The 15,941-nt window shown below is 41.4% G+C and overlaps 1 protein-coding gene across 1 annotated transcript in view; it reads right to left on the reverse strand.

Moving 5' to 3' along the window:
- Window positions 1-15,941, reverse strand: part of LOC139566169 (CMP-N-acetylneuraminate-beta-galactosamide-alpha-2,3-sialyltransferase 2-like) — a 52,721-nt gene that overhangs the window by 11,139 nt on the left and 25,641 nt on the right. Inside the window, exon 2 of the mRNA XM_071387150.1 lies at window positions 4,629-5,492. Coding sequence (XP_071243251.1) covers window positions 4,629-4,964 — 336 coding nt within the window. The 5' untranslated portion in view covers window positions 4,965-5,492. The remainder of the gene's footprint in view (window positions 1-4,628; window positions 5,493-15,941) is intronic.

Here is a 15,941-nt window from a genome sequence, read left to right on the forward strand (position 1 = left end):
TGTAGTAAGCTGTTAGTAGCCCATGTGCCTCACCCTAATAATTTGGTCTATTTTCACCAACGTGGTATTGTAAACACATCGTTCGTGGCCCGGTTTGTGCTTGTTTGGCTACAGCTTTGACAGTGCTACTGATAGTATTGGTGGTGCTTGGCTTGCACGTGCAAATTCAGCACACACAACATTCTATAATATAATTGCGTTATTTGATGTGTCAAATTAAAAGCGTATTTAACGCATCAAATAGTATTATATGACGTGTATCTTTTTTGACACACAAAGACCCAAACGGCGTTCAATGTACCTCACCCTAATAATTTGGTCTGTTTTCACCTCTTAAATTTCACCTACTGTTCTAACTTGGTGGTGCACAAATCGCCTATAACCTGTTTTTGAGAAACGTAATCATTGAATATTGTAAGAGCTTTCATTGTCTGTTTACATGCCCCATTTATTTATCCAACGGTTCTAACTTGTACAGGAAGTCAACTGTAAGAACTGCCCATGTTCTGAATTCTGTCGCTGTAAATTTCAAAAGTGCTGAACAAATAGTAATTGACTATGTCCGTCGTCGCTTGCTCATTAATGTCATAGTTTGTACATCTCAATTGTCAGTGGAAACCACATTTGTTAAAGCAAGTCTGTCATTTCAGCTATGTTTTTTTAAAAGGCAGTAAATTAGGCTGAATTAACTGTTTCGATGCCAGACAAGGCTCAGATGAAAGCCAGGTGTAGCAGTGGTAAGGTGTTGAGACTCTGCTGTTGGGACAGTTTTATGTAGGCCCTACAGTTTGTGGGCACCATTTGTCACCGTTATAGTGCAATTAATGTATTGTTTAGTGTTGTGTAGTGGCTTTGCTGGCTTGCATCTCACATTTTTTGTTTGTTTGCCCCACTAAGAAGTACATGCTAAAATCGACACTGGCACTTCAGCTCATGGACGAATGGCCTGACATTCTCCTGTAAAATGATTTGATACAGAGCAGATTTCATGGTTCCTTCAATGATGGCAAGTTGTCCAGGTCCTGAGGCAGCAAAGCATTCCCAAACCATCACACTACCGCCACCAATTTCATCCACAGCGATGTGCAGGACTGATCAGTCATTGCAGCTAAAGGTGGTACAACCAGTTGAGTGTAAAGGGGGCAATTATTTTTTCACACATGACCTTGGGTGTTGCATAACATTGTGTATTAAATAAATGTAATTAGTATTGTGTTATTTGTTCATTCGGGTTCCCGTTATCTAATAGCTAGAGAGTAGCAGCGGTGTGAAGGGAGGGGGGGGGGGGAGCTTGGCCCCAGTGATGTACTGGGCCAGTCGCACTACCCCCTGTAGTGCCTTGCGGTCGGAGGCCGAGCAGTTGCCATACCAGGCAGTGATGCAACCAGTCAGGATGCTCTCGATGGTGCAGCTGTAGAACCTTTTGAGGATCTGAGGACCCATGCCAAATCTTTTCAGTCTCCTGAGGGGGAATAGGTTTTGTCATGCCCTCTTCACGACTGTCTTGGTGTGCTAGGACCACGTTAGTTTATTGGTGATGTGGACACCAAGGAACTTGAAGCCCCATCGATGAGAATGGGGGTGTGCTCTGTCCTCTTTTTCCTGTAGTCCACAATCATCTCCTTTGTCTTGATCACGTTGAGGGAGAGGTTGTTGTCTTGGCACCACATGGCCAGGTCTCTGACCTCCTCCCTATAGGCTCTCGTCGTTGTCGGTGATCAGGCCTACCACTGTTGTGTCATCGGCAAACTTAATGGTGTTGGAGTCGTGCCTGGCCGTGCAGTCATTAGTGAACAGGGAGTACAGGAGGGGACTGAGCACGCACCCCTGAGGGGCCCCTGTGTTGAGGATCAGCGTGGCGAATGTGTTGTGACCTACCCTTACCACCTGGGGGCGGCACGTCAGGAACTCCAGGATTCAGTTGCAGAGGGAGGTGTTTAGTCCCATGGTCCTTAGCTTATTGATGAGCTTTGAGGGCACTATGGTGTTGAAAGCTGAGCTGTAGTCAATGAATAGCATTCTTACATAGGTGTTCCTTTTGTCCAGGTGGGAAAGGGCAGTGTGGAGTGCAATAAAGATTGCATCATCTGTGGATCTGTTGGGGCGGTATGCAAATTGGACTGGGTCTAGGGTCTCTGGAATAATGGTGTTGATGTGAGCCATGTCCAGCCTTTAAAAGCACTTCATGGCTACAGACGTGAGTGCTACGGGTCAGTAGTCGTTTAGGAAGGTTACCTTAGTGTTCATGAGGCACAGGCACTATGGTGGTCTGCTTAAAACATGTTGGTATTACAGACTCGGACAGGGAGAGGTTGAAAATGTCAGTGAAGACACTTGCCAGTTGGTCAGCGCATGTCCTGGTAATCCGTCTGGCCCTGCGGCCTTGTGAATGTTGACCTGTTTAAAGGTCTTACTCACATCAGCTGCAGAGAGCGTGATCACATAGTCTTCTAGAACAGCTGGTGCTCTCATGCATGTTTCAGTGTTAATTGCCTCGAAGCGAGCATAGAAGTATTTCAGCTCGTCTGGTAGGCTCGTGTGACTGCGCCGCTCTCGGCTGTGCTTCCCTTTGTAGTCTGTAATGGTTTTCAGGCCCTGCCACATCCGACTAGCGTCAGAGCCAGCGTAGTATGATTCGATCTTAGTCCTGTATTGACGCTTTGCCTGTTTGATGGTTTCGTCGGAGGGCATAGCGGGATTTCTTATAAGCTTCCGAGTTAGAGTCCCGCTCTTTGAAAGCGGCAGCTATTGCCTTTAGCTCATGTGGATGTTGCCTATAATCCATAGCTTCTGGTTGGGGTATGTACTGTGTCACTGTCACTGTGGGAACGACGTCATCGATGCACTTATTGATGAAGACAATGACAGATGTGGTGTACTCCTCAATGCCATCGGAGGAATCCCGGGAACATATTCCAGTCTGTGCTAGCAAAACAGTCCTGTAGCTTAGCATCTGCTTCATCTGACCACTTATTTATTGATCTAGTCACGGGTGCTTCCTGCTTTAATTTTTGCTTGTACGCAGGAATCAGGAGGATAGAATTCTGGTCAGATTTGACAAATGGAGGACGAGGGAGAGCTTTGTATGCTTCTGTGTGTGTGGTGTAAAGGTGTTTTTCCCCCCTCTAGTTACACATTTAACATGCTGATAGAAATTTGGTAAAATGGATTTAAGTTTCCCTGCATTAAAGTTCCCGGCTACTAGGAGTGCCGCCTCTGGGTGAGCGTTTTCTTGTTTGCTTATTGGCGGAATACATCTCATTCTATGCTGTCTTAGTGCCATCCTCTGACTGTGGTGGTATGTAAACAGATATGAATAATACAGATTAAAACTCTAGGTAGGTAGTGTGGTCTACAGCTTATCTTGAGATACTCTACCTCAGGCGAGCAATAGCTCGAAACTTCCTTAGATATCATGCACTAGCTGTTATTTACAAAAATACATAGTCCGCCACCCCTTGTCTCACCAGATGCCGCTGTTCTATCCTGCCGGTCCAGCGTATAACCAGCCATCTGTATGTTGATATTGTCGTCATTCAGCCACGTCTCCGTGAAGCATAAGATATTACAGTTTTGAATGTCCCGTTGGTAGCTTAATCTTCCGCGTAGGTCATCTATTTTATTGTCCAAAGATTGCACGTTTGCTAGCAGAATGGAAGGAAGTGGGGGTTTATTCGATCGCTTACGAATTCTCAGAAGGCAGCCCGCCCTCCGGACCCTTTTTCTCCGCCTCCTCTTCACGCAAATCATGGGGATCTGGGCCTGTTCCCGAGAAAGCAGTATATCGTTTGCGTCGGCCTCGTCAGACTCGTTAAAGAAAAAAAAAGGATTCTGCCAGTCCGTGGAGAGTAATTGCAGTCCTGATGTCCAGAAATAATTTTCCGTCATAAGAGACAGTAGTGGCAACATTATGTACAAAATAAGTTTAAAAAAATATTTACAAACAACGCAAATAAACAAACAAAAAAACACAATCGTTTGGGGCACATAAAACGTCTGCCTTCTTCTCCGGTGCCATCTTACCATTTTGTCATCGCCAGACTGACTTTAGTTACAGTATAATATTAGCTAGCTAGCTAAGATTGAGGGAGACCTCCAGATTTTAGCTAGCTAACATTAGCATATCTTGCTATTTTTTATGAACTTTGCTAGCTAATGACAACATTGCCATCTGTCTAAAGTAAATTTGACAACATGATGATGCTGGTAAAGTTGTTTCCTACGAAATATGTGGCTACATTAGCAATGTCATAGTATTCCCAAGCCCCTATAATGTAATTTAGACTAAACAGTCATTAGCCCTGGTTTAAAGTCATTAGCCCCCGTTCCACATTTGAGCATCAATATGGCTGCGGCATCTGTAGAACGTTGATAACAATAGCAACGACACGACCGAGTGACCCATAAATAGTAATACAAATGTATTACATTGTACTGATGTACTAATATTAATGTACAGGACAGATTTTGTTTGGGAAAGTGACAGATTCCTTCATATTTTTTCTTAATTTGTCATATAATTTTCTGCTGTATAATCCTACACCTTTAACAATAAGCTGACAGTTTTTGGCCACATACAGTATATAACCACACTATTTGGCCCCTCTCATCAATAATAAACGTCTTACCAGCCACCACTTCAGGGCCAGGGGGTCCATGTTGTTGTCTCCGTCTGTGAGAAAGGGCTGTTGCTGGGGGTCATAGTGCTGAGCGAACCACTCCGAGACCTCCATGTCCGCTATGCAGGACGGACACCCACATATCCTGTCCGGGCTGGGCACCGTGGCACTCGGTGGAGCCCATGTTCGGTTAACAGCGTGCCCTTGCACAGTCCTGGAGGTGGCATGGATCTCCATCAAAGTCAAAGACAGGATGTTGTTCTTCTGAATGGTGTGGGTGGCAATCATGACAAAGAGAATCCCACCAAACAGAGCAAACAGGCACAACTTCCTCTTGAAGAGCATGACTGGACTGTTTGAGCCAGTGCCCTGAGTAAAAGGCAGTCCAGTGTTGATGTCTTGGCACCACTGCTCCGTGAATATACTTTGTCAGTGATTCTGGAGTCGAGGGTAAGAACCAGACACATTCAGCAAATATATCAGGAATCTCCCTGTTGTTCCAGCCAGAGGGAAGGTACACTTCTTAAAATTACTGGCAAGTTATACATGTAACAAACATGCAGAATAATTAGTTGATACCAGAGTTTATAAAGGAAAGAGGGCGTTTGCTGGATCGTGATCTTGGCCTAATGTGTCCTATTTGGCCATGCTGGTCTGCCACAGGAAGAGGAGAGTGAGATTGAGTAAAATACTTTTGTCTGCCGCTTATGAAGAGACACTGCCTTGCCCTGCTCAAGGCGATCGGCGAGGAAATTAAAAATAGAGCCTTCGGTTTCCAAACACCCTGTCTAGACCAAAGAAGGCCCCTCATTGGTTCAACCTCATGTTTCTCTCCAGAGCTCTGGGCTGCATGCGCTGCACAGCTTCCTGCTCCTAGAAGACAAACACATACAGATATCAGCATCTGGAGAAAAAAAAAGTCAAACCAAGATGCTTAGGTAAGAAATAAGACAGGGGGAGAAATCAATTACTCCAAAAATCACATACTGAACAGTCACCGCAGCCTTTGATTAATCTCCCCATCCATGAAGGGCTCAATACATAATCTTGAAAACGTCAATCAAACTCATACTGTGTGGATGGCCATACTGTGTGAGCCTTCTGTTGTTAGAACCTTTCTCCTGTTGTGGCACAGAAAGATGAAATCTTGCAGCCTCTTTCTTCACATTGAGTTCTCAGAGCACAACACGATCATCTATGGAGAGGAAAACCAGAACAACTTGCCTCTCCGCAGGCAGTAGAAACACAATGACTAAGCCTGAGTGTCCGCTCTGCACACAAGTTCATGAATAAAGTCACACGCTGGCTCTGCATTAATGCATCTCCTATAGATACACTGCCTGCATAAACTGTAGCTACAGCTGTCAGGAAACACAAATAGAAACCTTCTTGCCTTTGTTAAGAGACCATTAACCATTAAGCAAGGCTTTCAAATTGATGCATGTCAAACATACCAACTCCCGCGGCTCCCATCCAGTGGCTTTGAATCAATACTGAGCCCCCCTTTGGGGCCAGACTCAGTGGTACCAGGGATGCAGAATCACTTGCATTGCAATAAGCCAGCCTGCTGACTTCCCTCACTGGGCTGCTGCTGCCTCTGGAGTCAGACCAAGTTCTGAGCCTGCTCTGGAAGTTGACTTTGCCAGAGCAGCCTGTGCCAGAAGCGTCAGCAGCCTTCTCCAATACTCATAGACGTCTAGGTTGTTTCACAAGTTTGAACATCACATTATGGCAGTTTAGCACAGTACAGTAGTATTATTCAGTAGAGAAGAGTAGAGTATGATACAGTAGTCGAATTCAGTAGACTACAGTACATTAGAGTAAAGTAGGGTACAATACAGTACACTAATCTACATTTCCTTATTCTACTGTGTACTCTAATATACTTTACTCTGCTGTGCTCGACTGTACTGTGCAAATCTAAACCAATTATAGACGTCCATGTTTGGGCCAAATATAGGCCGATCTGTACCAGATGTCTATGGACGTTGAAATGCCGGTGTGGACTGTACCAAAATGGCTGGTCCGGACCAAAAAAAGTCGCCGCCGTCGCTAAATGCTTAGTGTGTTAGGAATATTTCATTTCAAAACAGGCCATCATGAATGATAATTCTTCACGTTTTACCAGTGAAATGTCCAAAGTGCATGTCAATCATTTGATCTCAATCAGTTGCATGGGAATATGCATTTAGATCTTAAACTACTGTTTGTGAGTGAATAAATGCAGATTGTGCGTTTCTTTGTAAGCCCATTTTGTTTCCATCATCGCATATATCCTGCCTCAGTTTTGGCCGCATGAGAAAAACATTGACAGCTTCAGATAAGAAATGACTGAGGTTTTTTGGTGTAACATATTAAAGGCCTATGGTACAGTACATGCTATTATATTAGGTTTTGTTATGTAAAATACTAATTCATCATTGTGATCTTGCGAGACATTGATTCAGCTTTAATCTAACTTTACAAGCACCATTGTGAGAAGTGATAATCTTCCACTTTTAATAATAATAATAAAAATAATGTGATGAGTAGGACTATTAGGTGCAGGCAACAGATCTTGATGAGGGTTATTTTAAGCGATTTGAGCGCTCTTCGAATCGTGGTGCTGAAAGGACAACAGTGGTTCCTCCTTTAAAAGTTGCGAGCTTATGCCGCGGGACTTAGAGGACTCAGCATCATGGCTTCATTGCGCCAGACCACCGCAGGGGGGAATAGGGGCACTCATTATGCATTTGGGTCCGAGGTTTTTATATAACCAATCATATTGAGTGGTTCCAATGACGAATTTGACATTATGCCAACCGTCGCTGGTGACTTTCTTCAGCAAAGATGTCTGACAAAACCATTATGGTGGAAGCAAATGTAAGTAATTATAACGTCATAACGAGTCAAGCAAAACATGTACAATTGAGAGGAATATGTTTGTTAATGTAGAGAAACGATTGTGCATATTTTTTTGTCAAAAAGTTAACTTACGAAAATCACTATTTAGCAAGTATTTTTTCAGTCATATCCAATACCAGGTGTATCAAACTCCATTCTTTGAATGATGCCGTGTCTGCATGTATGTATTACAATTATACACTTCAGTGTTTACCACTCTGCTCCTGGGACATCAATGATTACACATTGTTACTATGCAATAGACTAGAAACATGATTTAAGAAAAGGCTGATTTGTAATTCATATATATATATATATATATACACACATAAAAAAACAACTGTACACTACACTTCCTATGCATATCTAACTCCATCTGCATTAATCTGAGGAGGTTCTCCCAGCCATGTGGACGATTGAAAACAGGGCAGCAAAGTTTGTTTGTCACAAGAGCGGTTTAGAGCATATTACTATTTGCCTGTGAATAACCAGACTTTCATACAAACTTGCTATGCTGAATTCTTGACGTACAACCGAATATCCTGCCAGCACGCCCACAAGCGAGCCACTCAGGTGGAGAACGACGTGTGGAAGAGGGCGAGATGGGAGTAACAATCCAGGATATTTGCTCTGAGACCGGCATAATAATGTAATAAAACAAGCAGGGAGCAGGTTTCGAACCCTCAACATTCTAGCCCAAAGTCCGGCACGCTATCGACTGTGCCCAAATGTATTAATTGGGGTTGGGGCCGATTGTGGCTAAAAACACTATTAATTGGAATCTTTAACAATTTTTCTAGGATGGGCTATTAGCTGAATAGACTATTCAACCTTTACTAAAGAATTGTCTAATAGCCGAGCTAGGTGTGAACCCCCCCAACTTGAGCTAGGTGTGAAACCCCCTCCTCCCCAACAAATAATTTGTACAGTTGAAGTCAAAGGTTTACATACACTTAGGTTGGAGTCAATTAAAACAAATTTTTCAACCACTCCACAAATTTGTTAACAAACTATAGTTTTGGCAAGTCGGTTAGGACATCTACTTTGTGCATGACAAGTAATTTTTCCAACAATTGTTTACAGACAGATTATTTCACTGTGTCACAATTCCAGTGGGTCAGAAGTTTACATACACGAAGTTGACTGTGCCTTTAAACAGCTTGGAAAATTCCAGAAAATGATGTCATGGCTTTAGCAGCTTCTGCAGGCTAATTGACATCATTTAAGTCAATTGGAAGTGTAGCTGTGGATGTATTTCAAGGCCTACCTTCAAACTCAGTGCCTCTTTGCTTGACATCATGGGGAAACATGGGAAAATCAAAAGAAATCAGCCAAGACCTCAGAAAAAAATTGTAGACCTCCACAAGTCTGGTTCATCCTTGGGAGACATTTCAAAAACGCCTGAAGGTACCACGTTCATCTGTACAAACAATAGTATGCAAGTATAAACATCATGGGACCATGCAGCCGTCATACCGCTCAGGAAGAAGACGCGCTCGGTCTCCTAGAGATGAACATACTTTGGTGTGAAAAGAGAAAATCAATCCCAGAACAACAGCAAAGGACCTTGTGAAGATGCTGGAGGAAACAGGTACAAAAGTATCTATATCCACAGTAAAACTAGTCCTATATCGACATACCATGAAAGTCCGCTCAGCAAGGAAGAAGCCACTGCTCCAAAATCGCCATAAAAAAGCCAGACTACGGTTTGCAACTGCACATGGGGACAAAGATCGTACTTTTTGGAGAAATTATGACCATTGGCCGTAATGACCATGGTTATGTTTGGAGGAAAAAGAGGGAGGCTTGCATGCAGAAGAACACCATCCCAACCATGAAGCACGGGGGTGGCAGCATCATGTTGTGGGGGTGCTTTGCTGCAGGAGGGACTGGTGAAAATAGATGGCATCATGAGGAAGGAGAGTTATGTGGATATATTGAAGCAACATCTCAAGCAACATCTCAAGACATCAGTCAGGAAGTTAAAGCATGGTTGCAAATGGGACTTCCAAATGGACAATGACCCCAAGCATACTTCCAAAGTTGTGGCAAAATGGCTTAAGGACAACAAAGTCAAGGTGTTGGAGTGGACATCACAAAGCCCTGACCTCAATCTCATAGAAAACGTGTGTGCGAGCAAGGAGGCCTACAAACCTGATTCAGTTACACCAGCTCTGTCAGGAGGAATGGGCCAACATTCACCCAACTTATTGTGGGAAGCTTGTGGGAGGATACCCGAAACGTTTAAGTTAAACAATTTAAAGGCAATGCTACCAAATACTAATTGAGTGTACGTAAACTTCTGACCCACTGGGAATGTGATGAAAGAAATAAAAGCTGAAATAAATAATTATCTTTATTATTATTCTGACATTTCACATTCTTAAAATAAAGTGGTGGTCTTAACTGACCTAAAACAGGGAATTCTTACTAGGATTAAATGTCAGGAATTGTGAAAAACTGAGTTTAAATGTATTTGGCTAAGGTGTATGTAAACTTCCGACTTCAAATGTATCTACCTTTCCACATCTACCTACACACAGTTAATGTTCAGATTTTTTATATATATGATTGTAAATAAGAATTTGTTCTTACCTGACTTGCCTAGTTAAATAAAGGTTAAATTTAAAAACAACTGGCGGAAACGCAGCACAATCATTAGGAGGCGAACAGTGGCTGGTGCTGAAAATATAGCTAACTCTTTATGCAAGTGTTGCACACCAACAGATGGAGAAAACCTACACCAGTCGAGCAATTCATTTCAACAATAATCTTCATTTTAATTTGACTTTACAAACAACAAGAGGGCTTATTTGGAGTCTATTTCTTCGGAGCCTAGACCAATATAAAATAACTTAACTGGCTGAGGTAGGCTATGAGGCTTAACAGCCTAATAGAAGTAGGATTTTTTTTTATTAGGCCTCCTTACGATTGCAACTGGTCAAAAATGTAGCATCCTACATAAAACAATCATTTAAAGAAAAAAAGTCTGCATGTTCGAACTAAAACAATTAAACTAATAATGAAAAGCGCACATTTGTAAATCCCAAATTCTAAAAGTAATTGGAAAGGTAGATACAAATTACTTGTGACATTGTGGTTACAATAAAGAATGTAAACAAGATGCTGTGTTTTTATTTACAGTAGTGATGGACAACTGGAGGCATTTTGAAAACAGGTTTTCAAACGCTTGTTTTTCACAAGTGTACCGTAGTATGTGTAGCCCATCATGCAAATGTTTCCTATTAGCAGGACAATAGACTTTTTATAGCCCGGCTACTGTAGTGAAAATCCCTCAACTTGCAATGTATTCGATGCGCAAGTACTCTAAAGTGTTCCATTTCTAACTCAAAACAGCAGTACAGTATTTCACAATCAGCATCTTTATACTTTTGTTAATAAAATAAGGAGAAAAAATACATTCAAATGCGGATGTTTATTTAAACTACATTTTAGTCGCACTTCCACATGTAAAACCTTGCTGAGATGAGCAGCATTTGTGGAGAGTCAGGCGGCATTGGCGGAGAGTCAGGTGGAGAATGACGCGTTGAAAAGGGCGAGGTATGAGATGGTCACAATCCATGCCAGGGACGCCTGTGAGCTCTGGAACTCCACCTCCGACAGGCAGAGTCAACATACGTGGCATCGTCGGTTCACCCTGACATTTCCATTCCACTTCTGACAACAGACCAACTGCTCACCAGGCACAGCAAGGGCCGCCCGGACCATTATGCTGTTCTTCTTTTCCAAGGATGTGTAACCGAAGAGATACCACGAGTGGGCACAGAATACAAACTGGGATGGATCCCGAGGCAAATGTGGCTTACCAGTGAACCTCCATATGTTCATCATTAATCTTGTGTCTCAGAAGTTTCTGTCCAACCCAAAAAAGCCTTGAAGACAGAGTTAATGAGTGCTTGAGGTCACTGAGAAAGTCTGGACATGGCCTGCTCTCTCTTATGTAAAGAATTAGGCACTTTCCCATGTTTACTACAGTATGTACTGTAGGCTATGCTTACTTGTCAGACTGCACAGTAGCCTAAAACAAATGCAGGTGGCTTATATCTTCAAAATCTTTTAAATGCTTTATTATTCAAATTTAAAAGCATGTACTTTACAGTACTGTATTTCTTCATCAGCATCTATGCTTTCATTAATAAAATAAAAATACTCTTTCAAAATGCTGATGTTTATTTAGTTATGGATTCATAACGAATTACTATGGGAATAAATATCACTGAATGACAGAAATATTGGAACAAAGTTGTCTAATGAAGGTAAACAAATTGTTGCTTACTGGAAAATACTCTTTCAAAACACACGGTCACGTTGTACAGTGCCATTATGGCTATTAGCAGGGCTATATTTTGGCCATTATAAATATTATTTTGGCCTTCAGATTACAATCCCTCACTGTTTTTTAAAACAAAATAACCTCCAAAACATCATTATATATAGCCTTCCGGCTGTTTACGTCTATTTCAGCACCGTTTCGCGCTGCTCTGAGACAAGCATGGAGAAATTAAAATGTTCAATTATATTCCTTGATATTATTAAGATGTGTTGACTGCTAAGTGATGTCTGCTAAGTAATCAAGTTAGAATTATTTATTTCTGGAGAAACCTAAATAACAAACTGGCTTTATTGACAAATTAGTGAGAATTTCTCATCCCATGTTCGAGAATTTCCTTTTTCCTCGCTCACTCTAGGTTAAATATAAACTAAATCTCCAAAATAGTTACTTTTTAAACAAAGCAATTATTATAATTATTAATTCATTTAGAATGATATAAAAGCCCCTTAGATATTCTCCGATATTCTCACAGATCCTAACAGAAAATGCCTCTTAGATATTAACTTAGAATCTTCCAATCCTCTAAATGTAATTATTGGCGGAGAGTCACGTCATTGGAAAACATATTTTTAGATATATATTGTAGGCCTACCATAGGCGAAATGAGTCTCACTAGTGTTGAGTAATGTGCTGTTAAAAGTGGTTTGGGTCTTATTTATTTAAAGAGCATATTGAAGTTAGAAGCAATAGGATTTGAAGCAAAAGCCTACAACCATTTTAGCTCCGTTTCGGGCTGCTCTGAGACAAGCATGGGGAACTGGTCATGATAAATCAATTGAGATTTTTATTTTCACTTAATCTCCGTTTGGGTATTGGTTAGACTAGAATTCGAAAATTAGGGCGCAGAAATGTTATGCTCTTAGTATAACCTTTATTTAACTAGGCAAATCAGTTAAGAACAAATTCTTATTTACAAGGACAGCCTACACCTTCCTCCCCGTCGGGGAATTGAACCCCGGTCTCCTGCGTGCCCGCATTCTCTAGTACATAAGGGCCTGCTCTCCCTTATGTAAGGAATTAGGCACTTTCCCATGTTTACTACAGTATGTATTGTAGAATATGTTTACTTGTCAGACTGCACAGTAGCCTAATAAACAAATGCAGGTGGCTTATATCTCCTTATATCTTAAAAGCATATACTGTACAGTACTGTATTTCTTCATCAGCATCTTTATGCTTTCTTAATAAAATAATGATACAAATACTCTTTCAAAATGCAAATGTTGATTTAGTTATGGATCCATAACAAATTACTACGGGAATAAATATCACTGATTTACAGAAATATTGGAACAAAGTTGTCTAATGGAGGCAAACAATTTAGAATCCTCCAATCCTCTTATGCTGTAGCCCACTTCCGACCGTCACGTTGTACAGCGCCATATTTTCCATTCCATCCTAACGGAACCCCTGAGGGTTTCGTTTATCTAAGATTAGAAACATTAGAAACATTTGATTAATAATATAAATATTAATCAAATTAATTAAGCCAAATTTCTTAAGAATCAATCCCATATACTATGTTATTACAAAAAAGGTTTTAAATTCTCTGGTAATGCCAATATGGAAGACTATCAAATGCTTCTCAAAGATGCCCTCTGGTGGTCAAACTAGCACTAACTTGCATTAACAGAAAAAATGGCTGACAAATAACATGCCACAGAATGCTGCAGCAGCCTGCAAGGTGTGCTGCAGTACGACGCAACTTTTAAAGGAGGAACCACAGTATCGTTCTGGGTTCCACTGCACAAGATGGACCATGGACCTTTATGAACATCAAGGCAGACACTGTGAATTTGTATCCTAGATCGCATTGGTGTGATAAGGTTCATGCGGTGGATGTTTGTCTGCATACGCAATTACGTTTCTGTAAGCTAAGTACTCAGACAATTGGGCGAGTTCAAGTGCGTCGTACATGAGCCCCAAGTCCATAACAAACTGTTTTGAGGACCGCCGTTTTAGCAGCCCCTGGGAGTTCCGTCTGTGGCAGTTCTTGCTACGTCGGATTTGGACCGCTCAAAGTCAACGGGCCTCTGCACATGCCTACTGTTATTCATCATTCACGGCACCACCAGAGAGAGAGAAGACAAGTAAACGGTGGTTTCTTCCCTACCTATAGGCTCCTATAGCCTACATATTTACTTAGTTTCTCATTCTACTGTTTTTATGACATTTTTGTGGTAATTAAATATAATTTAAGATGTATAAGAATACATTTTCCAGGAATATTTTACCAGCTCTGTGTATTCTCTAATTGAAAAAACTGAGGGAGCGCTGCTCCCCCGCACTACTGAAACACTACATCCCTGCTCCCCACCTAGCCTCTGGCTGCCAGGCTAAAGCGGGGTTGCAGGGATAATTCGCAGAGATCAGCTGATCCTCAGCTGATGCAGTGGAAGAGTTCTGTTAGATGAGATCATATCGGTGCATGTCTGTCCTCTCTGGTCCTGCTGGAGACCAAACTGCTGGAGATCTTATCCTCAGAAGAGCGCAGCAAAAGTAACCCAGTCAGCAAACCGGCAGGCCCAGGCCCACACACTTCACAGGAGGTTGGTGGCACCTTAATTGGGGAGAATGGGCTAGTGGTAATGACTGGAGTGGAATTGTAACAAATACATCAAACAAATGGTTTCCTGGTGTTTGATGCCATTCCATTTTTTCCATTCCGGACGTTATTATGAGCCTTTCTCCCTTCAGCAGCCTCCTGTACTTCACATTCATTATGCAATCAAATGAAGGCAGGAAACCCTAAATTACAGGGCCAGGGCAAGATAAAACACCCACATGGGGATACACAGGGCATCACAGCAGTCTGTTATTTATGTGCCCAGGAATATACACGTATGCTTAAAAGCAGTAGCTACTACTAGATTATAGGATATAAAAAAAATACTGTATACAATTCTGATTATCCCTAATCTGCAAAAGTGTGCTTATTTTGCAGACTATGTTGGAGTGGCAGCTATCATACAAATTTGTGTTTTGATCTGTTCCACAGAAAAGCAGATATGGGGAACGTTTTTCTCAGTCTAACAATGCTTGTGATAACTAAGCACTAAGTTCCCAGTGTAGGGTAACGTGTCTGGTGCGTAGTTATCAACAGTACAGATCTGCAAAACTTAATCTAGGCTTCTTTTGCAGTTGTTATCAGGGCAGGATTAAGAAATCATAGGCCCTTCCCGGCACACCATCATTTTCTGTAAACAAATCTGTACACCAAGATGCAATTCGATGGATGGTCAAGTTACTGTTGAAGAAAAAGGGCCTTTATAATAAAGCCATAATAACATTTGCCATGTGGCAAAGGCTACAGTTGAGCAGAGGCGATTTTATGATTTCCACACATGGGGAACATTTGTTAGCATGGTCCGATATTTTTTTTTGCCTTTAAAAACGCATTCCATGCAATTCTACATCATTTACATGAAAGAAGACATTAGCTGAATCTTTTTTAATACCACAAATGACCAACATTTTGACACTGACAAACTGAGATCAAGCTGGTCTTGAATTCAAACAAACAATAGCCCATGCCAATGAAACATATTATTGTGGGAAGCTGCTATAGACCACCTAGTGCTAACAGTATCTGGAAAACGTGTGAAATGCTTGATAATGTATGTGATATCAACAGAGAGGTATCCTTTCTGGGTGATTCAAATATTGACTGTCTTTCATCAAGCTGCCCACTCAAGAAAAAGCTTCAAACTAACTCGTGCCTGCAACCTGATTCAGGTTGATCAGTCAACCTACCAGGGTAACCTGATCAGTCAACCTACCACGGTAATTACAAACTGCACAGGAATGAAATCATCAACCTATATTGATCACATTTTTAGTAATGCTGCAGCAATTTGCTTTAAATCAGTATCCAAATCCATCAGATGTAGTGATCACAATTTGGTAGCTATATCTAGGAAAACCAAAGTTCCAAAGGATGGGTCATACAATAAGTTTTGTAGTGATTCCTATGTTGTTGATATAAAGAATATGTGTTGGTCTGTGGTGTGTAATGACCAACCAGATGCTGCACATGACACATTTATGAAATTGATTCCAGTTACTAATAAGAAAATGTAAGAAAA

The sequence above is a fragment of the Salvelinus alpinus genome, chromosome 2 (assembly GCF_045679555.1).
Source record: "Salvelinus alpinus chromosome 2, SLU_Salpinus.1, whole genome shotgun sequence".
NCBI lineage: Eukaryota > Metazoa > Chordata > Actinopteri > Salmoniformes > Salmonidae > Salvelinus > Salvelinus alpinus.